General features: G+C 32.0%; 2 protein-coding genes across 7 annotated transcripts in view; one reads left to right on the plus strand and one right to left on the minus strand.

The window, feature by feature from the left end:
- Positions 1–12,504, minus strand: part of LOC130643369 (sodium channel protein 1 brain-like) — a 30,294-nt gene extending 17,790 nt beyond the window's left edge. The window contains exon 1 of one of the 5 annotated variants that reach the window (XM_057449587.1): positions 5,089–6,041. In XM_057449587.1, coding sequence (XP_057305570.1) covers positions 5,089–5,577 — 489 coding nt within the window. In that variant the 5' untranslated portion in view covers positions 5,578–6,041. Of the gene's footprint in view, positions 1–1,828; positions 2,022–5,088; positions 6,042–9,068; positions 9,552–12,294 lie in introns of those variants that run through there. The other 4 variants (XM_057449590.1, XM_057449589.1, XM_057449592.1 and 1 more) reach the window with 4 other exon arrangements.
- Positions 12,505–18,035: 5,531 nt separating this feature from the next.
- The window catches only part of LOC130643445 (phosphatidylinositol 3-kinase catalytic subunit type 3-like), a 35,594-nt gene continuing 35,172 nt past the window's right edge, over positions 18,036–18,457 (plus strand). Inside the window, exon 1 of one of the 2 annotated variants that reach the window (XM_057449595.1) lies at positions 18,036–18,289. In XM_057449595.1, coding sequence (XP_057305578.1) covers positions 18,069–18,289 — 221 coding nt within the window. In that variant the 5' untranslated portion in view covers positions 18,036–18,068. The remainder of the gene's footprint in view (positions 18,290–18,457) is intronic. The other variant, XM_057449594.1, reaches the window with a different exon arrangement.

The raw sequence follows: 18,457 nt of genomic DNA on the forward strand, positions 1-18,457 counted from the left end.
TTTTTTGTCTGTTCTATTTTATGTCTGCCAAATATTCGCTTTCATAACTCGCTAACGCAGCAAGCCACAAATAGAACGTGGGATACGGAAGGTGGGAGTCTATCAAAACAGCTGTTTATAGTCTGAAACAGCAATTACATTAAAAAAGATGCACAAACCATGGTATGTTTTTCCGAAATAATTAAAATAATCAATCAAAAACAAAAAACAAAAAAAGACTTCTACACTTTCTTTAAAGAGGTCATTGCTATTTCTTACCTTAACCAAAATGCGTCTTTTATCGTGTTTTCATATTTTGGATCGTGCAAAGCCCAGTCCATATTAACAAAAAAAAGTACTAGTAACAAAAAAGACTTGCCAAGACTATGTCATAATTACATGAAACAGATATAATCTTTTATCATATAAATGTTATTTCATGTAAAATCATTTTAAAATATAATATCTATATCATAATACCAGTACAGGTCTGTTTGTCTTTCACGCAAAATGGTACCGCAATGAGGTATTAAAAGGACGAGCAAACCCGCGAATTTCTCCACCGGCCACCGACTAGTCGCAGAATATACATTTTTGAACACACAAAATACGATTTTCTACTGTTTAAAACAACATTGCAATTTTGCGATGTTTCATAAGCAGAAACATAGCATTTTACTTAGAATACTAAGAAAGAGTTTTTTTAACTGATTTGCCTCATGTACATAGACATTACTTTTTCAGACAGCAAATGTCTGCAGGTTAGCCTTAGTTACCCATTTCGAAACTAGTAAGTTAACACAGCTGATTTTTGGGTACAAAGAGGCAGTATGGTTTTAAATATGACACAATTACAACTTTAAAATATTTCCTTCGCAACTTTTGTGTGTGAATTAAATGTCGCCAGTTGGCGTTATGTGTTATATCGGAAAGTTAAGCCTTTATTGCGTTATAGTGTCATATCTCAAGCATAGAGCTGTGTCGCATGACGCTGTCATGTCGTTTTCCCACGTCAAGAAAACGCGGCGTCGTGTACACTATACGAAAGGAAGTTATGTGACGTTACAACCGTGTGTTACTTATGTTCTGCCGATTCAGTATTCATATTGCTGTGGAAAGTTTATCATTTCTTGCCTTCTAAACTATCATGTTCGGGAAATGATAAACCTTCCACAGGAATTCTATTCAACACTTACAACCGCTTGCACTAGTTTTAATGTTATACAGATCGTTGATGAAAGTTGTTCGTTCTTAATGCCGTGCACATGACGCATGGAAGTTATTTAGCCAAGTTGTAAGGTCGCACTGTAATTTGTAATTTGTGACCACGATTGTGTTATCGACAATTATTGTGTTATCGAAATCGTTTCTTAAACGCAGCCAAAGATTTACATTGGGATAAAATGAGGAAAAAGAGAAGTTGATTGATTAAAATTGAGATATGGACTAGTAAGTTCTCGACGCTGTGTTACATTAAAAGACGCATTTCTTAAAATATTATACGAGTAAAATATTATACGAGTATCGAAATTAGTTGATCTGATTGAACAAACTTAATATTGTGGCAAACATATGTTGACACGTGAAAAAAGTTGGATTTAATTCAACTTTTTTTCGTAGTACGCGTATCAGATAATTAAACAAACAAACAAAAGAATAATTCAGGATAATTATCTTTTGAACAAATCATTAAAACCAAAAATTGGGCAAATAACTTTAACGTTTTGTCTTTTTAAAGAAGATAGAAAAATAGTAAACAGAAATATTATGTTAAATAAGTTAAACACGACATGGCTTTCATTCTACTAGAATTATGCTGAAAATGAAAACGAAAAATTAAAAACCAAACCTGTTTGTACTGTTTATCTTCAAAAAATAATTTATGAACCATTTGCTGTGCCATTTCTTTCAAATTAATATTTCCTTCTTCTTGTTCTTGGCAAATTAAACTTGCGCCTTCCTCGATTTCCATCCTTTATTTTTATACGCTAAACCTTATATTTGCTTAAGTTTCGTGTTATTAATTATTCTTTTGCAAACTTTTGATATTTTCATATAAGGAATCTATATGAAAATTACTTTTTATTATATCTAGTTAATATCAGTCCGGTAGCCAATCTAATCTCCTTGTCATTTGACATTTAAATTTGTGAAGATTATCAATGGGCATGGAGAAACAGGCGTTTGCTGCTAACCAACTAGCTTTTAGATTAGATACTCCTTGTTTATAAAAAGATTTTGCGGTAAATTTTATTTACTTAGTAAAACATAGAATGTCACACAAAATTGCATAATCAATGGTAATTGTTATGTGTTTAATACTTCTGAAATACTGTCAGGATTTCGCTAGACAGTTTACGACATAAAATTCTTAAAATTGACATGTGCAGTTTGTCTTACGAACCTATCTCTCCATGACATTTCACGACTGACTGCCACAATTTTTGTGTAAGCTTCATCTTCTTTTAATCAGGAAATCTTTCATTTTTGTAGAAATCCTAAATTTTCTTCTTGAGTTGCTTCAAACATTTGACTAAAAACCTGATGAAAGGCGAATAGCTAGCTATTTGGGGGTTTCACAGACTAATTATTACAGACGTTTGTACCTAAATGAAAGGCTCGGTACATTTACACAAAAAAGCATACAGTAATAAACTTATGGTTAGTTTCAATTACAGTTCATAATTGTTGTGCAACTGTTGTAGAGATAGAAGAAGATTCTATGTCTAAAAGATTTGCTTTAGAGTATCTCGAATGGAAGCATAACATGTGTTTATATTGACGTCGTAAGTACGGCTATCGTGCGAGTCTTGTACATTATTGTTCAACAATTTTTATGTTACTTGAAACTGACGTTTAAAAAAGGGAAAACGTATTCAACTGTGTAGTCAGAAAAAACATGGAAAAGGTAAATCAAGCGCAAAATATGCAAACAAGCAAACAAACAAAGAAAACATAAAGATTAAATAAACAAACAAACAAACAGATAAACAAGCAAACATTTTATTTGCAAAAAAGTAATAGAAAGAGCATTACAGACAAGAATATAGACACAAATAAAGTTCTATACTCAGGTTTTCTTTGAAATTCTAAATTCCTTTTTTTCTCCTCTTCCATTGAATTAAATAAAATTCGTGATTTCGACAAAAAAGAGTATTGATAATCACAAAGAAATCTTTTATGCCACAACATTCTTTATTATCCTTCTTAGTTTCTCTCTAAAGAATTTTAAGTAATATAAAAAAGAGAAAAATAACAAATCAAACAAACATTATAATAAGTAAAGAATACATAGAAAGCAGTATTTTATTATGTAAAATTCCTATTTTTGAATTTAAAAAGAATAGCTACATAGAAATCCTGTATTGTGGAATTTAATAAATATTTATTTGCCAAAGCAAAAGACAAAACGAAAGGTCGATATATGTTAAACACAGCGTAATGAGAATAATAAGGAGAATTATCTATAACTAGATGTACGCCCGTGACAAAATCAATGGAAATTTAGCTGTCAGAAAAATGTACGGGAATGTACTATTAGCATCTACCATTTATGACTCACACACACTCGCAGACATCGAAATGATCTCAGAAAGATCAAAGGAATAAGCTATCTAGAATTTTTTTCACATGTTTCTCCTAAAAAATCTAAAATACCGCACAGTAGATATTTTTTAGGACAAGGATGCAAAAAGAAAATCAAATCCTAGAAGTACAGCGCTAATGCTTTAAGCTCATTGACTAAGAAAATATTGTTCTACCTGAAGGTAATTCATTTTAACTTACATAAAATCTTCATTTTAGGCGAATAAGCGTTGCTAAATCCGTAATAAGAGTCCCACAATCTAGAATAATCGTCCCAGAATCCGAAATCAGAGTCCCTAAATCCGGAACAAGCGTTTCCAGATGCCGAATAAGCATCACTATGTCTTGGATGAACGTCCAAAATATATTTTACTAGTTTTCTTAACCTTATAGTCAAAACATAAACATAAGGCATAGTTAAAACATAAATCACTATAAATTATTCAACACGGTAATTAACAAATATATAAATAAAATAAAAAGACGAAGAATGAAAAGAACACGGAAACATGGGACAAACATGAAATAAAGTGATACAAACACGGGGCCATCATAAAACATACTCATGATTATAAAAGTTATACCTAAAGAGAATTAATTTTTCTCAAGAACTAATTTTTGCGAAAGAGTTAGTAAGTCATATTTCGTAATGTTTCGCGAAAATTGAAATTAATGTGTAACGTCAATGGCTTCAACAAACAGAGACAAAACTTCAAAATAAGATTTATCAAAATATTACACCGTTTGAAGTTTAAAAGAAGTCTATCCACCTAACTTGCTTCTAACAACGCCTCCAACAAACGCCTACAACTATTAAGAGATAAATAAGTCAATAAAGTAATCTTTCACCACCATCAAGAGAAAGTTAATAATTAAAAATTGTATGGAGGTCGTCTGGTCTACGCTTAGACACTTTTTTCTTTTTCTCACACTTTTTATCTTTAAAAATTTAGTTTACTAATTACTACAATGTATACAAATGGAGGGACTGACAGTGTGCGTTAAATATGTCTAGAATTACTTAGCATGCATCATCACCCTGATCATCAAAGCTAAGCACATTTTTGAGTAATGCCAGGAGGTTACCTTTCCCGGATTCCCATGCGGTTATATGCAATATGTTGATAGAATATATATTCAATGTTGTTAATAATAACATCAATAAATTTTTAGTCTCAAGTTAACGACACATTTAAGTGTGACTTAACCATTACTTGCATTTTCGTTTAGAAGCCTCTTTTATGTCAATACGAACATAAAATTCATAAAAAATATTGTGTATAACTTTGAAATAGTCACTTAAGCATACTGTAGCTTTATGCTTAACAGCCACGAATAAGAAAAAAAAATAATGGCATCACATTAGTGCTGGTAAGTACTGTTCATTTTACTTTTTACGTAAGTTAAAAGTCATTCTTATAACTATCCTATAGAATTATGTCAGTACTCAATGCCTAAATAACATTACAATTAAATTTACAAAATACATTTGTTATTGTGCAAGAAAAGAAATCATCTAGCTACCTTGTTATCAGCACGATCAAAATCCTCAAAAAACGTGCCTTCCTTGTAACACTGCAGCCCAATATTTGTCCACGTGTTATCCTTAACAAATTCATTTCCGTAATAAAAATTTTCATCATTAGAAAAAGATGTTGTTTGTTGCTGTTCAATTGTGTTATTTATATCACAATTCCAAGATCTCTTGGATGCAAACTTATATGCTAAATTAGCGTCATCGCATAAATTAATACTGTCGTCTTCGCTTTCAGTGCAATTTTGAGGAATGCTATCATCGCCAATAGCATCAGAATCTAAATTGCTTTCCTTAGATATCCAATGAACTCTTTGCTTCTTTTTATCAAATGCAGCTCTGTCCACCACGGTTGTCATTTTAGCTAATGAATAAACTCTTTCAAAAAATCGAGGATTGCTTTCTACTCTTTCAAGAAAAGGACTTTTGGTATTAACGTGTTCCTCCTCTTCCTGTTCCTGTTCAAGTTCATTCTGCATTGTGTTTTATATATAAATCATCATTTTGCAAACTTAAAAGTGTGGACTTATTGTATCAAAATACTTTACATTTACAGTCAGTTCTTTACGAACACTAGTGTGGTTATGCAACAGCGCGGTGACATTGATGATCCTATATAATGCCAATTTAAATACGTTAAAAAACTATTTATTACATTATAGCTCCTAGAAAAAGTCACTAGCAAGCCTTTTCTAACGTATGTATCTCCAATTTTTTTCTTGCTAAATAGAATTATCACATTTATCTATATTCTAATCATGTCATGGAGTGAATGGTCTCTTAGATAAATTAAATCAAATTCGTTACCAGCTTAGATTCTTTTGTAAAAGCACAAGAGAACTGTGAACAAATTGTGGATTTTAATAAATTCATGTTATAAGTATTCTAAAATAAAGCGAGGAAAAAAAAGATAAAGAATGGTGAAAAAAATAATAATCAGATTAGATCAGATATCTATTTAAATTTAATGTAAAAACGAAAATAGGGATAGGCAGATAGGAATAAAAAAACACGATAGGACGTTATAGAGAGGATAGAAATTTAAGACGTGCTAAATTTAACAATTTCTTATAATTCACGTATTGTTTTATATAACTAAACCATGCACATTAGCTTCCCAAGTGTTGCAAAGATGATGGAACGATTAAGACTTTGCTCTACAGACTGCGTTATTGATCTGATGATACCTTCCTTATGCATGTAGTAGACGAGGCAAGGATACTACCCCCTTGTGACATACCACAAGAGTGAGGCGTATGTACTCCTTGGGATATACCTCTCTAATAACACACCAACCAGATATCACTGAATAAATAATGCTATTGTTTTTTATAACTAAATCTTGCACATTAGCTTCCCAAGTGTTGCAAAGATGATGGAACGATTAAGACCTCGACCTCTTCCCTGCCCGGCGATTGCTCTACAGACTGCGTTATCGATGTGATGATACCTTCCTAGTGCATGTAGTAGACGAGGCAAGGATACTACCCTCTTGCGACATACCACAAGAGTGAGGCGTATGTAGTCCTAATTTAGTTTCTAATTTTTAGTTTTTAATCTATTTTTTTAATCCGTTTTGTTTGTTTCCATTATGTTATAACGTGATTCCATTAATTGAAATTATTTCGTCATTGAAAAATTCTTTTTTTAAAAAAAAAAACAGAAGCCTTTCCGCAATCCCACACATGTCGATTTTCTTGGCTTTTAAAATAAAGTGGAAGGTTGCCAATGATCACATTGTTACGAACTGTAATGTATCAGAGCTAAAATAGCTCTTTGTTAGTAGATTTACTATATGCTTTTCAAAATTACCAATACTTTCGATTAAGATGTTGTTTCATCAATGTAAAGGAGCTGTCATTTGTAAATTACAAAAGAAGGCCATCAGCCGTCAAATGTTAACATCCGAGTAGTATGACATAAATGAATTGATTTTAAATTGGCACGTAATATGCTGGTTGGTTGTACCGGATATTCATAGTGTGGTGCAGGGCGTATGATTAGACGAAAATGGCGAATTTAGAGGTTGCCTAACTTGTGTATAACCTGTAAAGTTATTCATTTTCAATAAATCCACATACAAGAATTCAGGGCTAACTAACCTTAATGAACAATCGTAAAAATTAAAAAAATGCGAAAAAGTACATTTGCGAAAATAAAAAATTCGCGATTATGTCAACATGACATGACTTCACAAAATGCATATTAATTTCTACATCGCGAAAAATCACCTAAGGAAATGACAGTATTTTTCTGCACAGTTGTAGACGATGTGACTGCTAGCTTATATAACAAGTAACTAACCCTGATAACTCAAAATAAAGTTCATCGAATTTGTTCGACTACTGTAAACAACGAAGAATTCATATTCTGAAAGTTAAACCATAGAAAGGTTTAATGATGAGGTGACAGGTCAAACCTATAGCTACCTACTTACTGTTTTGTTATGATTAAACTTCAGTGACAGATATTCTGCCACGGCGTCCTTTCCAATGTTGTTAAAAAAGCTTGTAGTTACCAACGGTTTATCATTAATGTCAATTTTGTTTATATCTTCTAAAAGACGTTCATGCTGTTGTTTTTCTCGAGTTAAATCTGACTGATTTAACTCCTGAAGGGTTATTTCATCTTCCTTCACTTCTTCTTTTGTATTATCTTTCTCTTGTACAAGTTGTGAATGATTGCTGTAAGAATTAGTTGGATCTAGTAACTTACATTCCATTATTTCTACCTTGTGATCGCCTTCTTATAATTTTCAATAACATGCTCAAAGGAAGATTGAATTATGAAGTTATTTAAAGCCGTTTTAGTCTTTAACTTGGCTTTCGCTTTTTAATCACATGATTGTCTCAACTGAACTGATAGTTATATAATCTTGCATAAATCTCACAGTTTCTTTGCAAAAACGTAATATTTTTTAAAGCAGAAAAGAGACTTTAACATAAAATCTTCATTTCTTCTGCTTATTAAAACTTACTTTAACTTTATTTCTTACGCCATCTTTTCGCACCAATTTAATTGCGCTTATTTGCTGTAAAGTGCAGTTGGATATTCTCTTTCGCACACATTGCTGCTAAATAAGACAACGTTTCTAAGAGCAACTGTTCTATTGAAAATGCTTTATAAAAGGCTGCGTAGTCTTAGCAACATAACACCGCATTGACAAAAATTTGCAATGTTGCATTTGCCTAAAAATATGCAGCCGCGAAGCTCCACCCATTGTATTAAAGAATTCGAAGATTTTTCAATAAGCATTTTCCCAAGTAATTGTGGCGTTTTCCTTACGCCTCAGAAAGTAAGTATCTAAATATTTGCATTGAAAATTTTTTTGATAAAAAATAAATAAAATAAATAAGTAAATAAACAAACAAACAAACAACTAAACAAAAAATAATAAGATCTTATTGGTAAATTTGGGCCAATTACGTGATTGGCATGATTGAGCAGTGGGAAAGAATTTATTAAGACCGTTGAATGTGAAGCTGTATGGATATCCGTAGGATAGATTTTCATGTGCAAGAGAAAGAATATGCACAAATAAACATGCACCACCATATATGCCTTCTAAAATCACACATCACGCAAGCTATCAAATCTACATATCGTAATTATTAAATTTAGCACCACGACGCTTATTTTGTGGAATAAATTATATTCAGGAAGCTTATAAAAGGAACTCAAGCTGAGCATGTTTTTAATTTTTCCAACTTGGCTAAAACGTTAGCAAAAAATACTAAAGCTGTGCGTATATAACATATGTAATGTTATATATGCACAGCTTTTGCGCGCATTTGTGAGAAACCCAAAACAAAACAATTTAAAAATTTAAACAAACAATCAAGCAATAATAAGACCCATAATTGGCATCAAGTACAGCAAAAAATATACAAAAAATATCCTGCAACTGCTAACTTAAAAGTTATTGGAAATGAGATTCTCATAATTAAAAATTAGAGAAAAACTGTCTTACAAAGCTACTTGGTGTTTCTTCATGTGGACTTTGATAGGAAACATATCTTTCGTTTTCACTGTCGTAGTATATTCTCTCTTCGTTTTGAGTCCAGGTGGAGCTTTTGTGCTGAACAATAATCATTATGGATCTGTATGTGTGTGTATTTTTTTTGTATGTCTTACGAAAAGAAAAGGACATTAGTAATTGTATGTACAAGGCAGATTAACTTTATTACAGATGTTGTTGTAGTTTTTTAAGAAAGAAGTTTTCATAACTAGTCACTGGTAATAACCTATAAACACATAATGGAATCACATAGACTACAGCAAACACAAATACGTAGATGTATGTATCCAGGATAGCCTGTTTAATTCTAATTGGTGCTGACATTAATGACAGTTTTGCAAACTAAGTTCTATTAAGTATCATTGCCTTAGTGGAAACTAAAAGAAAAACCTTTATCCTTTATCTGACGTGAAAGAATACAGAGAAAACATAATGGATTAACATAAGGATTGAACATACTTTGTTAATATATTAACATAAGGATTTAACATACTCTTCAAAGTAACCGGTTACTAGCTACATAAATGTAATTTAGCTTCAAACAAAAGGAAGAAAGAAAAAACAAAACAAAAGCATGTAAACAAAAGAAATGTATTGATGTTTTCCTGAAATGTCTTGTGAAATGTAAAATGTAACTCAATTATATAGGAATGCATTTCAATGCACTAGCACAGCAGCTGAAGTATACGAGCGATAAACACATAGTCTAATAAGACTTTGAAGTTCTGATATGTTTATGAAATGAGTCAAAACCTTGTCAAATCCAGAAACTGTCAAATCCAGAAACAGCGTAGTACCAATTAGTACTGATATCAACTTTTATTATTGTTGTGGCTACAACAATAACAGAATTCAGAAATTGTCTTTTACGTTCAACGAGTTTAAATTTCATCTAGCTATATCTTCCCTTTTTCGCCCAATTTAATATGCAAAATTTACATGATTTTTATTCTTTCCTATTTTTGAAATATCACCTACTTGTAACCTATCGTTTTGTTATTATTTCTTTTTCATAATTTTATAAATTTATAAACACTGTCACGTAAAAAGAAGATTACTCATAACTTTACTGTAAACGTCTTTTGTCTTAATGTTATTAAAGACATTTGCTTTTTTTTTCTCATTTTATATTCTTCTTCTTTTTCTTCTTTTTCCCTTCTTGCCATGCCGTCTTTATACGTATTACATTCCTTTATTTTCACACACATATTTTTTTTAAAAGTAAATTTTCCAACAAAACTCTTCATTTTTAAAAAAATTATGTTACAGCATATTATTATTATTATTATTCTCGAAGAATGTGAAGCTTATATCCTTTCCTTAATGTTCTCAAGTACTAGCCAATATAAGATACTATAAAACGTATAAAAAAATTATACGTTAACACGTCGATATGAACAAAACATGTTTTCCAATTACGTGATTTTGAATGAATAATTAGGCAAGGAGAAGATATACTAATTGATGTGTTGCACATTCAAACCCCTTGGTTCTATTAATAAAAGCATTAAATTTAGGTTATAAGTGGAAATTCAATAAAAGCTATCAAAAAAAACTTGATATAATTGCTATAAAGATGGCGGCGAATTATCGCGTTAATTTGCGAGTTATCATATCACCAATGACAACAAAAGGCTGGGTGAAGACTCCACACTGTGAAAAATAAGTTTATAGCTTTAGATAACGCAAGCAAAAATAAATAACACTCAGTTGTTTTAACTTACATAATATTTTTCAACACAAGTATCACATTTAATTTATCTCATTCCAAGTAAAACGTTCTATTTTTAAGAGATGGTAAAAATTATTGCCTTGTACACTTTACTTGTAACTAGTTTTATTATCTTAAAAAATAGAGATTATTAAAGGTAATTTTGTTATTTTTTTTAAGCAAGAGATCTCTAGATATTATTCTTTACAGTGGCGCATGAGTAAGGAAATAATTAATTACTTAAAAAGTAAATAAAAAAACCAAGTGTGTATTTATTACATGATTATCTAGCTGCACTAAAAATTACCTTTCAGCAGGCACAAACTTCAAAGATGGCTTAAGCTTGCCATAATCTAGTCTTAGTCTTGCTAGTGTGACTGCTATCAAAGGAGGCCTTTACATGGAGTGCTAAATGCGTTAAAAGAAGAACAGTTTAACAAACTACCATCTGTCAATCATGTCAAAGAGTGCGATGGAGGAAAGATTGCTGTTTATGATATGCTTTAGCCCAAATTAGCTACCTCTGTAACTGCGAAAGTACAATTTTTTTTCAAAATTTCTTCGCAAATATTCGAAAAAACTTAAGAGCGACAGATTTATTTTCTTGTTTGTTAATTGCTGACTGGAGCAAAAAGTACACTTAAGTGATTGTTAATATTCTACCAACTGTCAGTCTTATGCTAAAGCGTTCGCTTCAAGCTCGAAAAGTCTGTGGTTTAAACTCGACCAAGTCATGTCAGAGACCATAATAGTGTAAATTTATCGTTTCAGCACGAGAATAGGATTGATATTTTAGAAGGGTGCCTACTTATGTGGCTGCTGTGCTTGCACAACTCTCGTAGCTCATATGGACTCTTTAATGTGTATAATTCTGATTCTGAAAACAGACAAATTTTATTTAAGAAACTTTAAAGATCGCGTCTTCGCAAACCAGTCGTTATTGTTCTAAGAAACTGGAACAAGCCGAGGCAAAATCCTTGTTTTAATAAACTACCATAAGGGAAACTTTTTCAATAATGTCTCACAAATGTGACATCTTTTGTTCAGACTCGAAATTCTCAGGGAAAACAGGACATGCTAATGTAAAGAGAATTAAGATTTACGTGGCGCACGCTAACGGAGTTTTTCAGAGTCTACTTCAAAATATGTATTTAGGTAGGAGTATTGCTTGTTTTGCTTTGGGGTTCACTCTTTATGGCACTTAGATATAGACACAGTACTCGTTAGCTCTGATCCAACGCACATCTCTAATGACCTTTGTACGTATTTCGTTATTTTGTGCGTTTCTTAGCACAAATTTATCAGCGCCCAAAAAGAACGTTTAAAATAGTGTAGGGTATTACTATTGCCGATCTTCATAATAGCTGTTGCATTTAGATATAACCAATGAAATAGGCTTCCTCCGTTTGGTAATAGCAACAAGAATGTCAATAATAAGCCTGGTGAAACGATATGACAATGGCTAACCTTTTGTTTGTATCTCGGTGCAAAGTACTTCTGTAAAGATGTTTCATTTCTCTCTTCACAGGGCGGTCCACTGCTTTGGAAGTGATAATCATCTTCGTCATCAGATTCAAAAGCATAATTTCGAACACCACGCCTCCAGCTCTTTCTTCCCATTGTGGTTCATAACATTTAGTATATCTTTACTTGATTGTAATTCGTATAATTTATATTTTTTCTAGAAAAAAATAATAGATTACTTGAGCTAAAACAACAACAAAATATATTGCCATGTACGTTCAGCAAAATTCGCGACTTAGTAATCGCTAACTCAAAGTTGATAAATTTGTTACCGTTGCTATGTCAACGGTTTTGTCCTATCCTTTTACTGTATTAAATTAAACCGACTGTGGGTTAAACGGCTTTCTTACATTTATCGCGTCTTTTTGTTAGAGACACTGCTTGCAAAACTACGTTGGTGCTTACCTTAACCATATCTAGATGGCATGTTCTGCAACACACAAGAAAAAAATGACGTCACACTAAAAATTGCTGACGTCATTAGAAAATTGATGACGTCCATCAAAAAATTGCCGGCGTCACAAAAATGTTTTTACCGAGTGATTCCTTTTATGTTGATTTATTTACCTGTCTAGTTTGTCCCTTTGAAGTTACTATGCGTGAATAAATACCCTACCCTCACTCCTTGTGCATATTGAAACCGACTTAAAAGGCAATTAGCTTTGGTAAATTTTTCAGATGTTGAATGAGGTTTGTGATTGGTTGAAATAGAAAAAAGTTGTTGTGCCAACGTATGCCGTGCTTATATCTTATTTACTTTATACTGGTTGGTTTCCTTCAATTCAAAATCAGTGTCGTTGTCCATATCATGTACAAGTTGAGACGTTTTTAATACACCTACATTTGTTTGAAGATGTAAATGTAGACGTAGACTAGTTGTGGGCCCGTGAGATATTCCATCCATCCTTAGCTTAAAAGTGGCGACTTAAGCACAGCCTTTGATTTGCGTACACATAGACCAAATAAGGTTATTGTTACAGATCAAGTTTTGATTAGGATATCTTTATAAAGAGCATAGCTGCAGTAGCTTCCTTCTGATGACTTCTTTATTTGCTTCCTTTTTGCTACTTCTATTAGTACCCAATTTTGATATGCAGATGTAGTTTCGAACTATATTGTTAGGCAATTACTTGTCGAATATAAAAAACAACTGGGAGAATTTTTAATTTTTAATTTTAAAAAAAAATCACGAAAACAACAAGAAAAGATTAGCAACAAAATGTCGATTATCATGAAGATCTTAAACAAAAAGTTAATAAGAACAACAACAACAACAACAACAATAAAAATAAAAACAAATTGCATCTAATTATTTGCCATTTGCTAAAGCACAAAGAAAATAGCCAATAATCAAATATTGCAAAAAGGTTGTTGTAAACGTTTGTCTCTCTATATCAAATAACTATCATGTTCTTGCCATTTCTTTTCCATTTTGAAACCATTTCCGTTTTAAAACATACAGAATCTAATTCGTGAGTATTAATCTCAAATCATACCTACGTGATTCCACATATTAATCTATTTGTAGATGAGCTAATTCAGGCAATTTATAAACAACTCTTAAGTTCTAAACCAAGTTTTGATAAACAATTTAAAAAACAAACCCATCTTAGCTAAAGATAAACGTCTCCTATAATGTTTTACCTCATTATACTAATTCTAACATCTTTTAAGTTAAACATCACCGTTATAACACTCTTCACTGGGGGGTTAAAAACGAAATAATTAATTAATAACACTAAGAAAGAATAAATGATTAAAAAAACAATGTTTCAGATTTTTACATGAAATATATTTTTCGGCGGTTGTCATGGGACAAAAAAAAATTGCGGCGGAAAGAAGCTTTGACATGTAAAACTTACTGTATCAGATTGAGCTGCATTTCATAGAGGAAACATATATAGAATTCGAAGAAGTGATTACTAAGTGTATTCCCCCTTTCTTATAAATTATCCAATTAAAAAACCGATTAATTAATAATTTACTTTGCTCATATTTATGGTGAATATGTTTCGTTTTGATATTTGCTTGGCAACGACCATTTTGTAACAAACCTTTTCGCATCTCGTAATATGTATCAGGAGCTGATCAGACATGATCATTACGGGTTTCGCATCACCTCGCTAGCTAACTACATCAAAATTTTTTTGAAAGTTTCGAACTTCCGCCATAGTAAATTTGCTAAATTTTTTTTTACCCTAAGCTGTAGTTAAAACAATATTCTGTATCTTACCCAAACGTTATTACACAGAGCTGTTACAGTTGTACTGCACAACATACCTACAAGATATCATTTTTTCCCAAATTTCCTAAAAGATTTATAATAATCTGTAAGAATTAACAGAAATTTACTGATGCTTTAAAAAACTTGTATGTGTTGCAATCTAATGTTTTGAATTGTGGTTGTTTAATTATTTATTCTGTTTTAGTTGATGTAGCAACCGCTATACCATCATATATGTAACATATTGTTAAGCAAGGGTTACCTGTCCTTTTTAATGCAAGACAAATTGCGTAATACTAATATAAAAAAAGACAAGGATCATGGAAAAAATGTTTCCTGATTTCGTTTTTAGAATGTTTAATTTAGATCCGAATATACTACCTGTCACAGATTTAAAAAATTCGATCTGACGAAAGGTTTTCATTAATAGCGTCGACATTGTGATAAAGTTAAACAGAATGCAACTTGAAACTGTAGTCACTAGTTCAGCGAGTTTAAACTCGACCTAATGCCTTTGTTCAGTTAAGGCAGATACTTAAGCTGACCTAATGTGAATCAAAAAGACTTTGGAGCTGAATTTGTGTTCTAAAAACAAAAGACCAGGCAATCCATTAAAATTAGTGAAGAAGTCACATCAAGTATACACTGCTGCTGATATTGATGTGTAGTCAGCAATCATGGCTCTGACTTTTATTTCAATGTTAAATCTTATTTTTTTTTCCTTTTTTAGTGTTTGATAAAATCAATCACAACAAATTCTGAATAGACGGGTAGAAGATTAGATAGACAGAGGTTGATTCTATTCTTTGTTTTTTTTCCCGTTAAAAAAAATACAGTACTACTGTGATTTTTTGAACTCTGAAGAGGCCGAGAAAAAAGTTCAAGAAATCGGGGATTCGGGAAACAACGGTTGGTCAAAAAACTTTGTAAAACGAAGAAGGAACATTAACTATGTGTTAGTATGACATTTTCTTGTCTATATAAGAAATATTTTTTAAGTTGTCTAACCTAATCCGTCAAAATTTCTGAATCAACCCAACTTTTTGCTTGTAATCTATAACTGGATGGTGAAGATTTCAAATTTTAAAGCATCTACATTCAAAACATTGCAGCAGACACGTACGAAATGTCTCCAAAACGTACAGGTGCACTCACTACATGAGACTATTGTCGAACCTAAGGCGAAACAAAACTAAAAGGAAACATAATTATGCAAATCATACATTACAATTCTGCGTCGCAGGAATTCCTTAACTCAGGGTTGTTATACAAAAATTTAGAAGTCTTGACATAGATGTCCCTGTCCCTGAAATAGACTATAGAAGTATAGTTTTCCTCAGAGATTTAAAACGTACCTGGTTTCATACATTTATACATTATACCGACAGGACAAATCGACAGGTTGTTACGCCGTAAATTTTGCAAATAATTGATAAAAAAATTATTATTTTTCTTACATTTTTGGAAATAAGCCATTACTGTAAACTAGAAGGTATTTTAGAAGTTTTTTAAAATTCGGCGCCAGGTTATAGTTTTGTTTTTCTCTCTAGTTTTTTGCTTGTCCAAATAACTTTCGTGATCACCGATAATTGTTTCGTTTCGTTTTGTTTTCTTTACATTGCTTTTCTCGTTTTTTTGATGTTTTGTCTTTTTCTTCTTCCGCTCTTTCTCCTTTTCATCTTTGACCGGAATTCTTGACCTCAACTTTGAAGAACCGTCTAATTAATCACCGATAATTATCCCCCCAAAATGTACCTTTTAAAACTTTATTCATCAAAACTTTATTCGACAAAACTTTATTCGACTGATTTGAAATGAAAGGAACAGAGCATGTTAAAATGAAAGAAGTCTGAAGAATGTCCTTCATTAAACTAAAGAAACGAATATTGTGACACGTCCACAGAACATCCATACAAAAAGGACATTAGAAGAACTGAGAAAAAATGAAGCACTTTCCTTTTCTTGTACGATATATATGAAGAGATCCTTTGAAAAATATTTACCTCTCTAATGGGCTTGCTACAAATGTTCTTAATACGTGGGGCAAAATTACAAAGATACAGAGTAGATTCATTGCAATACCCATATTTTTCTATTTTCTATCTTCGAAACTCTAATTTCCGTCTAGGCGCAAAAACGACTAAGGATTTTCTTCAATGCACACAATTCACCTGACAAATATCGTAATCATTAAAACCTCTTGTTTAAATTCATATCAAAGGATTAGTGTTAAGCGAGAACTTTTTCATTTCAGTGGTTTTATCAGGATTTACACTGCACACTTATGTGATCTTTACGATTTGATGGATGAACATATTCAAAAACTGATTTTATTTTCGTATATACAACCAAGGCTATGAAGTTACAATGAAGTCACGTGTGTGCTCGCTTGATGATTACTTCACGTACCTTACATACTAAGAGAACGCACAACTAACCGAAGAGTTTTCTCTCTTTCAGAAATTAGTAAATAAATAAATGTGTTCGCCTCGGCGCAGCGAACTAGAAAATAAAAGAAACATAGGTGAACAAGAAAATTACTACAATCATTTTAAAGAATTTTACTTTGAATAGAAAACTAAAATGTCGCAAAAATCAAAAAAGTATTGTTGGATCAAAAAAAGTGTGACTAGATACAAACTCGGGATATTTGTAGCAAAGCATCGTGACATTTAGAATCTACTCACTATAGGGACTTCAAAGGTGAAGTACTCAGACTTGGAAAACACTCACCCTTTTCGGGGACAATTTCACAAAAGATAAAGTTGAACAATTTTATTTTTTAATCAACATAACTCAAAGTAAAAGCTAATATCTCGTTACTAGAAAACAGTTCTTATGAAATAGCGCTAACGTTAACACGATAACCTTTACGTTATTAGGCCGAAGGGTCAACTCGCTTTCCACTTATCTGAATCCTTTCTAGTTTTTTGGTCTTTTGCTGTTTCAGATAAATAACACGCTATGTTGCGGGTTAGTCAAAATGCTTGATCTTACCTATGTCGCGTAAAAACAATGACAATTAAAACATGTTAAGATGAAGTCATAATTGTTTCCAAAAATTTTGATAACGTAAATACATGAGTATTTAAGGAACGTAATTTTTGCAATCCGTATTCTTGCTGATTATTATGTCGTTCATAAAACAACGACATGTACAAACAACAGAGCCTGCAAATATGCAAAGCAAAAAAAGCGAACTTCACAGTCTGGATACTACCAATCCTGCGCCTCTCGATTTTGGTAAGTTCTCTATCTCTTTGGTCTCATCAAAGTAATATTAAAGATCCCACCACGCAGAGCAAAGGGCGAAAGTCAAAAAATAATGTTCTATAAAAATTGTTGTGATGAACCTCTATGAAAACAATCCTAAACCAAACGTTTTTTATAGCTTTGCATTTGACCAGAAAAGTATAATTTTTTTACAGCCGAACACCAAGTTGATGCGCAAAGCCAAAAATTCAACCTCACAGTTACAATTTAACACGAAAGCATGCAACAATTTCACCAGGTTAGTCTGTTAGGAGGTATGGATCTCCAAAGTCCCTCGCCCCATGGATCGTATAAAAACGGCGTTCCATCGGATCCGAAATTAGCGCAGACGGCACCTTGTTTTCAAAAATTCAAGATGGCTTCTGGAGTGGTTAACGAAGTGCAAGATAAATTTCGTTATGTTCACAGCTGTGACGTTGATGCATTTTTGCAAATAAAGATGTAAGTACATTGGGATAACGTTGAGATCTATTTTTTCAATAACATCATTATCAATATGTATAGCTAAAGGATTGCGTATATTTACGTGACGAAATTTTATCATGATGTTTTTTTTATTATTATTTTTATTTTTAGCTAACTAGAGGACGAGTGCAGTCTCTTTCTCTC

The sequence above is a fragment of the Hydractinia symbiolongicarpus genome, chromosome 1 (genome assembly GCF_029227915.1).
Source record: "Hydractinia symbiolongicarpus strain clone_291-10 chromosome 1, HSymV2.1, whole genome shotgun sequence".
NCBI classification, from domain to species: Eukaryota; Metazoa; Cnidaria; class Hydrozoa; order Anthoathecata; family Hydractiniidae; genus Hydractinia; species Hydractinia symbiolongicarpus.